Here is a 13553-nt window from a genome sequence, read left to right as displayed (position 1 = left end):
GGAAGAGCAGGAGTCCGTGCTGCTGGTAGCGCCCAAATGGCCCAACCAGCTATGGTTTCCGGATTTGTGTTTACTTCGATTATGACTTTTAACAGATTAAGGTAATCAAAAATCTCTGTTTACATGTTAGATGCTTAATCAGAGTATTGTCTTAATCATATTAAAATCGGAGTATTGATGTCCATGTAAACGTAGTCATTGAGGCATTTATTCAAACGATTCATTCAGACGGCTTCAAGAATGAAGAAAGTGCCTGTCTTTATGAATGGACCACTGAATCTTTGACTTATAGTTCCACCCAAAATTAAATTTCTGTCATTAATTACCCTCATGTCGTTCCAAACCTGTAAGACCTTCGTTCATCTTTGGAACACAAATTAAGATATTTTTGTTTAAATCTGAGAGCTCTCTGACCCTCCGTAGACAGCAATGCACCTGCAATGTTCCCAGGTCCAGAAACGTAGCAAGGACATCGGTAAAGTCCATGTGACAGCAGTGTTTCAACCGTAATTTTATGAAGCAACGAGAATGCTTTTTGTGCACAAAGAAAACAATAATACCATAATTTATTCAACAATTCTTCTCCTCGAATTACTGTCTTCCGACATTTTGGAGAGTACCCCAGAACGTAGTCAGCGTTGTTTACATTCAGTAGACAGTGTGCGCATGCTGAATGTAAAGAAAGCTGATTACGTTTTGGGGTACTCTCCAAAATGGCAGAAGACGGTAACTCGAGGAGAAGAATTGTTGAATAAATTATGGTATTATTGTTGGTCAAACCCCTGATGTCACATGGACTGATGTCCTTGCTACATTTCTGTGCATTGATCGTGGTTAAGGCTGGGTAAAAAATACTCTTCTCTCGATTTTAATCGATTCTCATTTTTACGGAACGATATCAATTCTTAAATCCCAAGAATCGATTAGCCTAGCCTGTTTTTAGTTAATGGACAGAACATTGAAGTGCAACTCCAATAAATCGCAATAAGCATTGCGCTTTGGTACTTTTAATATGAAAAATCTCAGATTTCAAATTCTGTCCATTGTTTTGCAGTATTTAGGCTAAAAAAATAAATGCCGTTTTGCCACTGTAACAGCACTGTTTGCCACTGTAATCTGGAGTGACAGATCCTTGTAGCGTCTCAGTTCAACAGAAGAGGCAGCACGAAGCGCACGTGAACTGATCATCTCCTCCACATTACCAGTTTCAGCACAAAATAAACATGACTAAACATTCGAAGGTAAATTAAAAGAGAGTACAAACTTTAAAATCCGTATGCGGTCTCATATAATCGCTCAATCAGTGTTTCAGTGTCACGTAATGTCACATTTACCACAGAAAAAAAACATATTTGGTGACCATAAACTCATTATCCACATGAAAAAATACTCAGTAATTTATGGAAAATACTATAGTGTTTTTGAACCATACTATAATAAAGTACTTCAATTAATTTGTTGAGGTAATTCTATAGTTGTTGTGGTAATATAACAACTATAGTAATATAAACAAATTACTTTACCCAATACTGTACTAAGTTTTCAACAACTACATATTATACTATAATACACTAGAGTTTACTGTAGTAAAAAACTAAAGTATACTACAGTATTTATTGGATTATCAGTTCAGTATAGTTAATACAGTATGCTGTAGCATTCATAAACAAAGTGTTTTAAATACTATAATATATACAGTATAATACACTTTACTAATAGTATGGTTTAAAAACACTATAGTATTTACAATAAATGACTACAGTATTTTTTCATGTGGGTATAGTGAGCTAGAAAGATAAACTGTAGAGGGGCATATGCACCATATAACATATTCATTATCATTTTTACTGTTCTTCAATGTTTAATTTGTTTGAGGTTTTATGACAGCCACCATTTAAATGCTTATAGCCTATTAAAAAAACGAATTGAAGTAGAAATATTATTATGTAACTGTAAACTGTAATGGCTGTCTATGGCGAATCAGAGAGCTCTCAGATTCCATCAAAAATATCTTAATTTGTGTTCCGAGGTCTTGAACGACATGAGGGTAATTAATGAATGACAGAATTTTCATTTTTGGGTGAACTAATCCTTTAAATGAGTATTTCAAAAATGCGAATCATTCAGTAACTAAACACTGCTGTGTTGCTCAAGAGCTGTTCTGCTGTGATTTTTGTTAGGAACTATTTTCGTTAATCAAATGAGCAAAAACAGTCAACATTGACTATTGTACTGTATAATAACTACCCGTTTGAATCAATGTCAAATTTGCAATCGTGGTTTTCAGGGATGTGCCCTTACAATATATTTTATTATAGTGCATGTAAAAATGAAACTATCACTTTAAAAGTTCTATGCACATACATTAACCCCCATAGACGGACACTCAATCCTGTTCCACCCACTTTTAAAAACAAAGTTACGCCACTGATGACCATCATGTCTCCCGGCGATGGACAAACCACAGGCTGAAGGCGGACAGGGCGGACCCGATGAATGTGCTGTGAGCACCGAAGGAACCGCACCAGCTCTGAGTCTCACTTGGTTCTTGCTTTTGCATCCCATGTTGAACTCCATCGTATCGTCGGGACGATAACTCCACCGGGCAGGGACACCGGCAAGGGATAGTAGTAGCTTTTTATTTAATTTTTTCATTGATATGTTTATTATTGAAATGTTGTTGTTATATGCATGTGTTAATTTTATTTAATTTCTTTATTTTCTTAAATATGTGGGTAGATAGTATTTATAGAGTTGTAACTTTTTAGTTTTAGTTACTTTTTCTTATTTGTAAGTCGCTTTGGACAAAAGCGTCTGCTAAATGACAAAAGTAAAAAAGTAAGTAAGTAATCTTCTTGTCCAAAGTGAACGCTACACACCACCGAGTTTTTCGAAACAGATGCACTGGTGAAGTCCGGTCTCTTCACCTGCACAAAACGCACCCAGGCACGGAAGATAGCACCGTGCCTTTTCTTGTTCGGAAACCTGTGGACTCGATGCCCTGACAGGCCGGAGTTTGTGCAACCTCCACAAACACAATAATTTACCATGACGATGATAAACTGAAATAGAAAACACACTGAATCACGACCGCTCCTACTGAATACCAGCCTATCTGCACTGAGCAACGCAGAGTCCGGCAAACAACTCCCTCTCGTGACGTCAAAATTGAGAGACTGTGCCTGCGTCCCAATGTGCATACTGTCGATCCTAAATTCTATGTGATATTAGTCATTTTCAATACTATTTAGGGCAGATAGAGTGGATAGTAGGCACATTGGGATGCAGAGTGTCACTTTTTCTAACACATTTGTGTCCTCGTGTCTTGTAAAACATTTTACATCCTGCATTAACTTTTCATATGGTATTTCATAAGGTAAAATATTCATTTTGTAAAGAAAAAAAAAAAAAAAAAAAAAGCTACCTTTAGCCTACCCAAAAATGGTCGTCAATTACTTACCCTCAAGTTGTCCCAAACTTGTAAAAATGTCTCTCTTTTGCTGAACACAATATTAGTTAGTTTAAATAACGCAGGTAACCAAAAACGTTATTGGTCTACATTGACTTCATTTAAAAAAATAATCTAAAAGAGCAAATACTATAGTTTTATCAAATATCAAAATAGTTAAAAAAGAAAATTTGCTCCATGTCACCATAAGGCCATCCATTATAGGGCACAAGACTTTTCTCATCTGATAAAGATTTTTTTTTTTTTTTTTTAATTGCTCTGATGTAGAAAGAAATTCATACACCTGGATCAGCAAATTTCCATTCTGGATGAACTATTCCATAAGTGTTGTTTGTGTGTGTGAGAGTTTTTTTTTTAGGGGGCTGGAATAACAACACTACTGCAAGCCAGTACTGGGGCAGTTGCGGTGCATTGTGCCTCCAAGTACTTCAGGAAGTGTGGCAGCACAGGATGCTCTAGTAGCAGAAGCAGCAAATCCATTTTGAGCCCCCTATGTATCAGCCTTCCTGTAGCTCAAACAGTAGAGCATGGCACTAGCAACAACAAAGTCATGGGTTTGATTAACGGGGAAAGCAAAAATTTAAACTTGAAACAAATGTGTACCTTGAATGCACTGTTGAGGCTGGAATACACTACGCCCTGATTTTCTACATATTTATAGTCTGGAAAAGGTGACGCTGCCGAAAGTCAGAGCCAGTCTGAAGATTTTAGTTGCTAGATTTAATAGAAAATCTGGTATATATGCTGGATGAATGATGGATGATATTGTCTGATATTTTGAGCCACTTTAAAATCTGGTAGTGTATGATCCTCAGCTAGTGTATAATGGCTAGTTTTTTCAGGTTGACTATTACAAAGTCTGTAAATCTATGATGTGCAGTGTTTTAAAATCTGTCCTGATCCAGCGGATGTTTTTTCTCAAGGAGCACTTTCGAGAAAAACATGGTTTGACAACCATTTTTTGCTCTAGTCATAAGTTGCATCTGTCTTCCACAAATTAGGGATGCACCACAATTAGTTGTATTACAACATTTAAGTGTTTGAAAATACAACTTTCAACCATTACTACAATACATTTTAATTAAAAAAATAAAAATCTTAATGCTTTAAAACCGCCGAGCCCAACCACTAATATGGAAATAACTTTTACTGTACTACAGATGACACATCAAAAACCCGTTTGTGCACTGCATCATGGGTAAGTTTTCCACCATAAATTCTGCTGTAATTATTTTAAAAATAACTTGAAATATTATGAACAGATGGCTTCAACAAAAGCGATGCTATTATATAAAAACATAGGAGCTCACAACAGTTCTTGAAAGGTTTATAAGTTATTGTTTAAAATCAAGTCTCCCTTATGGAGAAGATAAATGGTGTTTATGAACTATTTTGTGCTGCATGCCAGATACATGCCTCTAAGCTTCAACGTCATAAGTAACATCACTAACAGATCCAAATACAAGACACGTGATAAACACTGTAAAAAGAAAAATTCAAAACCTTTGCTTCTGAAATAACTTTGTAGAGTTTCAAAGGATAGCTCCATTTCCATGGTTTTGTGGTTTTCCAGGTCTGTTTGTATCCTTGCGTCTTTACTACTCTGAACGGTTAGTGATGTTCTCTGAAATGATTTACAACATGCAAGCAAAGTAAGAATTTCTCCAAAAACACACCGCACAAAATAAAAGCATTTGAGGTTAATAAAGGTTAAAAGTAACCAAAGATCTACATACAGATTATTGTTAACAAAATTCTTCAGAGACGACGAAAATAAAACAATACCTACACATTGTGTGAAGGGTTAATATCAGCAAAAATAAATTCTAATCAAATAAATTTAAACTGCATAAAAAGTATTCAACTCATTAATGAATAACTAAAGGGGACATCGGATACCCATTTTCCAAAAGTTGTCTGCAAAGTAGCCTACTTTGGTTAAAATTCCTCAATGGTCACTTAAAACAACACTCTTTTTACCTTGTAGCTCTGTTCTGTCTTTTTAAATGATAATAAGCTACTGCTCACCCCGCCACTCTCTTCAGTGAGCCCACTCTTCATTCCCAACACAAAGCCTTTTCATAAAGTAATGTCTTTTAGACAAATTAACTATTTCACAGAAGTCTTAAAGGTGACCAATTATGTCCCTTTTTACAAGATGTAGCCTAAAATAAGTCTCTAATATCCCCAGAGTGTGTATGTGAAATTTGTGTGCAAAATACCCCACAGATCATTTTTATAACTTCTTAAAATGGCCACATTAAGGGTATACGCCTAAATGCGCCGTTTTTGTCCCTTTAAATGCAAATGTGCTGATGCTCCCTGCCCCCTTTTCAGAAGAGGGAGGAGCTCCAAGAGCTCATCTCATGCAACTCTCAGTAGTTCAGTCTTATATGTTGTTTCATACGGCTGTGCAAATAATCGTGTGGGATTGTCATGAACATCTCGTCAGTAAAGCCGATTCCGTGATTAGCGCTAAATCTCCATCACCTGCTTTCAAATGGAGCGGTATTTAATACACAGAGCCTAGTTCACTGACAAGCTAAGCAATATCACGTTCATAATCTAATGTGATTGTTTCATATGCAATTTTTAACCCCCGCATTCCCATTTAAGATTATTCTGGTAGCACTTGAAGGAAGCGTCAGTGAAAACAGGCAGAGACAATGGCAGCTTTAGCAACATTAGCCTTACAGAGTGCCAAGAGGCTCTTTTAGAAAGCAGGGCTCGACAGTGCGAGCATTTCACTCGCATTTGCGACTAAAAATAGATGTGTGCGAACTGGAAAATGTATTTAGGAGCACAAGTGCGAATACAAAACAGCCTAACTTATACAGTAGCCTATAGAGGCAGTTACTGTTTGTACACAATGATGACGTAGCAACGTATGCTCGCGCATATTGGCAACGGAAGTATGGCGAGAATCAGTAGCGTGTCAAGCTACGCGAGCGGATTAAGCAACACAGACAGAGAAAGTTATTTGGAAAAGTTGACTTTATCAAATGGTATCCGGCTACCAGATCTGTGTACTATAGTGGAGTGGATAGAAGACGTTAGCAGATGGCCAAATATACAGTGGCCAGATATATATACGTATTTAGTTGAGAAACCGAGCGTGTACACCCGAGAGAAATTACGAGCATATAAATCACTGGATGCTTATGAATACGTTGTCTGTGGTCATGTACAGAACGTCAAATACCATGACATAGACTCAAGAGTTTTGTGTGTTGAAATCAGAAATTCTTCCTAGTCAAAGACAAGGACACAAGACAACGATGTATGAGGCTTGGGTTATAATCAACCAACGAGAGAACTACGTCCTCACGGCAAACTGCACCTGTATGGCGGGGTAAGTAGGCTATTTTTTGGTGTGGGCTTGTAGTTGACATACAAAGATGAATTGTACTTCAGTGCTACTGTCCTTTCAGGTTTAACTTAGGTTTAACCTACTCTCCTTTTCATATTCTAATATGTTCTCATAACCAGGGTTTGAAACTACAATTTTCACGAAATACACAGTGCCAACAGTGTTCAAAATGTCAGCAGCCAGCCAATATCATTCAGTTACATTCAAAACCTGTTTAGGCTTAGGTCGTATACACGCGTAGTAAGTCAGATGTTTGTTTACTTCATAGTCCGAGATGAAATTTGGGTGAAAGCAAATGTTACTTTCAAGCCCTGGTCATAACATTATTGATCAGCCAGTAAGTTTATTATGTTTTTGTGAAATTTCAGGCTTGGGTCATGCTGCAGTCATGCAGCTGCAATATTATTCAAAGTTGAGCTCTATGTTAGGATGGGAAGGACTGAGAAAGCAGCAGTTACATCTGGAGTGTGCATGTGGAAAGACATCAGCAGGAAAGAAGTCAGACCAGCTCCATTGAGGGAAATCAGGTTCCTCAAACCAAAGAGGCTAGACAGGCAGCTTCAAGCACCTTTAACATCTGCTAGGAAAAATAGTATCACACCCAGAGGCATGTAATAGTTGACAGCCTAGATAAGCTTCCTATTGCCATAGTGTTTTGACACCATAATGTAGCATGAGAAAGGTGTAACTTGGTGATGCAGAGATGAAAATGCCTACAGTACAGACACAGTTTAATTTTTATCAGTATAATTTGTTAGTTTGAATAGGTCTGCGTTTGTCTTCAGGTTACTTATTTTTAGAAATTACATTTGTTTGTTGTATATTGTACACCGGTGTGTTTAAAGCTCTGATGTGAACATTATGCAGCACAGTAACTGTGTCTTTTTGTTGCTGTATTATCAGTGTTGACAGATGATGACATCCGGGAACTGCAGGTTGTGGACCCCTGTGCTGCAGTGCTGACAAGCCTGGAAAATAGCGACACAGACACCGCATCATCTGACACTGATTCAGAGGAGCATCCTGACTTACCTGAGCCTTTGACTGCTTTATTTGATGTAACACTCCGAGAACTTTCACCACAGGAAATGCAGGTTAAATGTGAGGATACATTTCACAGACTTAAAACTACACTACAACCTGCATTTGACTCATCCAGGGGCCTGTGTACTCATATACAGATATGCAATTAGAGCAGTATGCCTGGCAGGGGCACACACACCCTGACAATCAATCAGTTAAGATGAAATATATTCATACCTGGACAATGATCCATGTTGCATTCTTGTTTCGGAGTTTCAGAAGGAACATATAGATTTGCTGCCGTTATAGGTCTGTCATCTCTCCTCCTTTTCCTATGGTACCTACAATAAAAACAGCAGAAATGTACAGTTATGCAAGAGAGAAAAACAAACTAAATAGAACAGAGGGGGAAATTAAATATTCTTACCTCTCCAACTTTGCTTCGGGGTTCTGGCTCGGTTTTGTGTACACAAACACAGAAGGCACAAAATCAGGACTACTAGAGTCCAATGACGCCTCACCTGCAAATAAAACACACACAAGTTTGTTTACTAGCCAAATCTACCGCCAGTTTATCAAACTTTACCTGCATTTGAATATTATTCTACATCGTACAGACAATCACTAATGTAAACGAGGATTACTAGAGTCCAATAATGCTTCATCTGCAAATAACACACACACACACACAGTTTGTTTACTAGCCAAATCCAAAACCAGCTTATGAAACTAGCTGTATGTGGTCATCAAACTTCAGCTGCGTTGATAAACTACACCGTAGGCTACAGACAATAATGTAAACCATGCTTTCCATTAAACTCAAGAGTATATAGATAAACTTACCTGATATAAAGTGGGCGCTGCAGACGCGAGCATTTTTTATTGTGTCCTCGCTCCAATCAACACGTTTAATCGCCTGCAGCCACAGGCGCCGCCGGTTCTTTTGAAACGGCCGTGATCCTGTCGGAATCCTATAAAACTTAAGCCCCTTGGTGGAATATCTATTAGTGCAACCGTAAACACAACAACCAGACATTTTGATGCTGGGAAACCGTTTTGATAAACTTTCGTTGCTAACACGTTAGAGCCAGTGGGGAACAACACCACTTCTGTTGCCAAAATGCGCGCGCAACTATTTGATCACGTGGGCTGTAAAAGGGTCTTATACAGAATACAAACGTATTAATTTATTCTGTTTATTTATGGAAAAATTGCGATGCAGCCTCATATGATTACTATAAACATTACTATAACATTTTTTCTAACCTAAAACATGGCTCATCCACTGATCTATAATAGAGAACAGTGGGCCTATCTATATATCAACGACTGATTCGTTATTATTGTTCAGTAACACAAGTTCCATTAGTTAACATGAAAAAAACAATGACTGCATTTATTAATAATGCTATCTTAATTTCAACTTTTAATAATACATTATAAAATCAAAAGTTGTCTTAATATAATTCAGTGGAGCTAACATTAACTAACATAGTTGTATTTTTTTATTAACCCTTTAAAACCTAAGGGTAAAATAGGTCATTTTTACATATTTTGTTTATTTGACTGTAAAATTCTAACAGAATGTGCTATTTTCAAGTGCAAGGTGTCATTTTTTCAGAAAACAGACGGCTTTCAAAAAAGTACAGTTTTTGACCATTAATGTCGTGTGTTGAGTTTGTAAACAGAATTTAAATAGACAAAAATAAACAACAACAGTAAAACATTTTCTGTTTTTTATTTATAAAAAAGAGAAAAATCGTGATCGAAATAATCCAACACTTCTTACTTCAAAATTCAACTATATTAACTTACATATATACAAGTAGTTTTGGGACACTGGGTTGCAGAGTTTTCATTCAGGAAGCTTTTTTGTTCATACACGCATACATTTACACATGCATGTAAATGCGTGCACACATGCATACACCCATTCATTTACACGCACTGACTCATTATAGCGATGCACACACTACATGTGAAAAAGTCTCACTTAGACTGCTCCCAAAGTCTCATCAAAAAGCATCCCAATCGACTCCTGTGCTGTTTACTCCACCTTCACCATGTTTTTGTTTGTTTCGTTTATTATTTTATGCAATCCAAAACTCCGCGCTCCCTATCTCTCCATTCAAATTCTCCCTCCCCGCTCTCCCGGAAATCAGCCGTCATTTGTCGACGGAGCGCAAGAAATTACCGTAATAAGCAATATATTGCCGAAAAGCGCATATTGTTTACTGTCAGGAGGAATTTGAATTATTGTGATGGTGCAAACGGTTGAAGAGTTACGGTAACATGAATACAGCATGGTTTAGTGTGTCGGCGACGACACAGCCGGTTTTAAAGGGGCACATTAACAAAGAATATTAACTACTGCAACAATTAGCTATTGCACATTTTTAGTTAATGTTAAACTACTTTAACTAATGTTAACAAATGGGACCTTACTTACCTATTGTTCTTTCGTTCATTTGAACAATCTTTTGCACTCTAATCTTGAAACACTTGTTTACTTTATATTTTTATGTATTTTTTATAAAAGTCTTTTAGTAAATTATCTATAATAAAGTTATTTAACCTGTTAGGAGGACAACACTTTTTCACTTAGAAATTATATATTGTGATTTAAAAACAAAAACATAAACCGTGACAAAAGCTTCAATGATTATTGTTAAAATTTTATACCAACACAGTTTAATAGGATTATAACTAATTACATAATTATTAAATAGTTATTAAATAGTGTCTGAAGTAAAATTATTTAAAAACCTTGTGTACTTTCTGTATTCTGATAAATTAAATAATTGTGCTTGTAAATGTCTCTTTGTATCCCCTTATTAAGCTAAAACACCTAATTTGAAAAATTTGCATTGCGCCCCTAAATTTTTTTAATGCGCTCCTTTATTTTTTTTACTTAGGAGCACATGTGCTCCTTGGGGAAAAGGTAAGCGTCAAGCCCTGGAAAGGCAATTTGGAAAACAAAATAGGAGCATGCATGATACTTTGTCTGGAGCTGATGTTCGCTCACGAAGCGTTGGTATTGATCCCTCTTTCAGAATCAACCATTGCGAAAATCCAGCGTTGTACTGACCCTCATTTGTGAGGCAGTCTGGCATGAAATGATTGGCACAAAGTTTACATATAGGAACTTACTGATTTTTTCTGGGACATTTCCTTTGAAAATAAAATTTATCCAGTGTCCTCAGCAACTCAGATGGAGGGATTCTATGGAGACTCCCATGTTTGTTTTTGCATCCCAAAACAGAACACTTGTAATGCCTTTTTGGCACTGACATAAGCCCCTTTCACACAGTAATACCAATAAATTGCCTGGTATTACTGTGATCATATTCACACTTGATCTCTTTACAGCAATTTACCGGTAATTTTCCGGAAAAGTCTGTATGTGTGAAAGGGCTTATAGTATCTTCAGCAGCTGCAGCAAGAAAACAGTAATGGCGGACTGCTGCTTCTCACTTTAGGGTTTGGGGACTAATGGCATCAATGTAGGGAGAATCTGATGTTCAGAGAGACTGTTCATGATTTATTGGGATTATTTAAAAAAAGGGTGGATTTTTACCATTACGGCTGGTCATTTTCACACACAGTGTTCAAACACCTTACAAAAGTGATTTTCGCAGAATAGGTCTCAAAATATTTTGTACTTTTAAGTAATTTAAAATAATTTTATAACCTTTATATGAACTGTTTAGAATGCCCTGTAATGTCAGGAACATTTCCTTCCTTTTATATATCAACACATGACACCTTTTATCATAATTTAGATTTATTGTAACAACATAAATTACGATTTGCATACATTGCTTGAGAGCAAATATTTAAACTAGTGCTCAAATTGGTAAATACAGAACTTGTCATTTCTGTATCAGTGGAAGCATACAGCACACATCAAAATATGAAATGCTACAATAAAGGCATGACACTAAGAAGTTAATTCAATAGCACCATTTGACCCATCAGTGATTTTTCTATCTGCTTGGGGATCTTTGGATCTTGTTGAAGTTTCAGAGTGGTGACTTTATCTAGCTCATCCATGAAACCCTCATCAACAGACTCACTCTCCCTGTCTTCCTCTTGTCTGGCGTCCTCCGCAGGCAAGAACACATGCAGCTGTGTGCGAGTTGCGCTAGATGAAAAGGTGGGCAAATGCTGGGTGGGAAGGCAAGTCTTTCCTCTGACAGATAAAGTCTCTAGGTTTATGGGCTGCCTGTGCTGCCTCACTAACGCCTGCAGGCCTCTGCTCCCTGTGGCCCGCCGCTGACTGTGAGTAAAGGCCTGTCCAACCTTTGATAAAGGCTTCAGAGGCTGAGAGAAATGCATGTACACTTGATGATAGCTCTGCTGAGGCGTCTGTGTGTTCTCAAGAGTTTTGAAGGAGGGAGAAGATGGGCCACGTTTGTGTAGAAGGGGACGGCGGTTTTTTGAAAAGCCCTCGAAAACCGCTCTCTGGCCTGGGGTGAGCAAGCAGGGCTCACTGATACTGTGAGATCAGAGGAGACAAAAAAAAAAAAAAAAAGACAAGTGAGGTTCAACAGCATGTGTTCAGTTGTAAAGCTGAAGAAATGAATGGATAATGTTTTTTCAAAAATACTACCATTCAAGTTGTCAAGGTGTAAGATTTATTTTTGAAAGTAATTCACAATACATAATTCAGCAAGGACACATTAAATTGATTAAATTAATTGATCAAATTAAGCTGACAGTAAAGACAATGCTACAAAAGACTTGTATTTGAAATCAGTGGTTTTCAACATAGATAACGATAAGAAATGTTTCTTGAGCAGCAAATCAGATTAGAATTATTTCTAAAGGATCATGTGACATCATGATGCTGACAATTCAGCTTTGCCAACACAGGAATAAATTACTTTGTAAAATAATAGAAAACAGTGATTTAAAATTGTAATAGTATTTTACAGTATTACTGTTTTCACTATATTTCTGACTTAAAAAAAAAAGAAAGAAAACATTGTACTGGCCTCAAACTTAAACGTTATATCCTGGTTGTAATAATATTTTGATAACTTTGAAATTACAATTGAGCTGCCAGTCCAGATACACAAGACAAAATGGTTCCTTAAATTCTTTAACTGTCATAACCAATCAGTCATCTGATCCAATTCAACATTAAAGATGGAGGAATTAAAAAAAAATATATTTATATAAATACTTGTTTATCTAGATTTATTTTCGCTCTGCTTATTTCATAATACGGCCAGCACAACATTGTACATCTTAAGAAACACTGGAAACAGTAGCTGCTCTCATTGGATAATCTGTGCAGTATAGCGGTTGTTTTTTTCCCCATGAGCTGTTTGGGTGTGTTGCCATGTAAGAGGAATGTTTCTCAGGTTTCTAAAGCATTCTCCATTGTGCTTGGAGCTTTAACTGCACTCACATTTGTACAGGTTCAAAGTTTAATACAAATCCCAACATATTTAAAACATTGCAGGGATTGCATTGCTGTAAGCATTTAACTTATTTTAAATTGTTTTTAAAATTGAGAGTAAGATGTTAAGTTCTTTAGAATATTAAAAAGTGTAAATATTATAAATGTATAATACTATAAATTACAAAGAAAAAATATATTTTTTTTTAAACAATGTAATTTTAATATCATACAGTAGCCAGTTCTCCAGCTACCGCTGATGCTAAACCCCAGGTTTCAAGGCG

General features: G+C 36.6%; 1 protein-coding gene across 1 annotated transcript; it reads right to left on the bottom strand.

The window, feature by feature from the left end:
• Positions 1 to 4178: 4178 nt before the first annotated feature.
• Positions 4179 to 8954, bottom strand: LOC306847084 (uncharacterized protein). Its single transcript, XM_079380840.1, has 4 exons — positions 8706 to 8954; positions 8290 to 8383; positions 8100 to 8203; positions 4179 to 7807 (listed from the first exon to the last, which is right to left on the bottom strand). Exons 1-4 carry the CDS (start codon positions 8896 to 8898, stop codon positions 7626 to 7628), a joined length of 573 nt encoding a protein of 190 aa, XP_079236966.1. The 5' UTR covers positions 8899 to 8954; the 3' UTR covers positions 4179 to 7625.
• Positions 8955 to 13553: the final 4599 nt, after the last annotated feature.

Source organism: Barbus barbus (genome assembly GCF_936440315.1).
Source record: "Barbus barbus genome assembly, chromosome: 27".
Lineage (NCBI taxonomy): Eukaryota > Metazoa > Chordata > Actinopteri > Cypriniformes > Cyprinidae > Barbus > Barbus barbus.
Note: the sequence above shows the minus strand (reverse complement) of the source record. Positions and strands in the feature narration are given on the sequence as shown.

Coding starts and splice junctions, on each gene's coding strand:
- LOC306847084 (XM_079380840.1), bottom strand. CDS start 8,898: ATGTCTGGTTGTTGTGTTTACGGTTGCACTAATAGATATTCCACCAAG. Junction 8,384..8,705: donor CAGCGCCCACTTTATATCAG/GTAAGTTTATCT, acceptor TTTTATTTGCAG/GTGAGGCGTCATTGGACTCT. Junction 7,808..8,099: donor CAACATGGATCATTGTCCAG/GTATGAATATAT, acceptor GCTATTTTCCAG/GCTTGTCAGCACTGCAGCAC.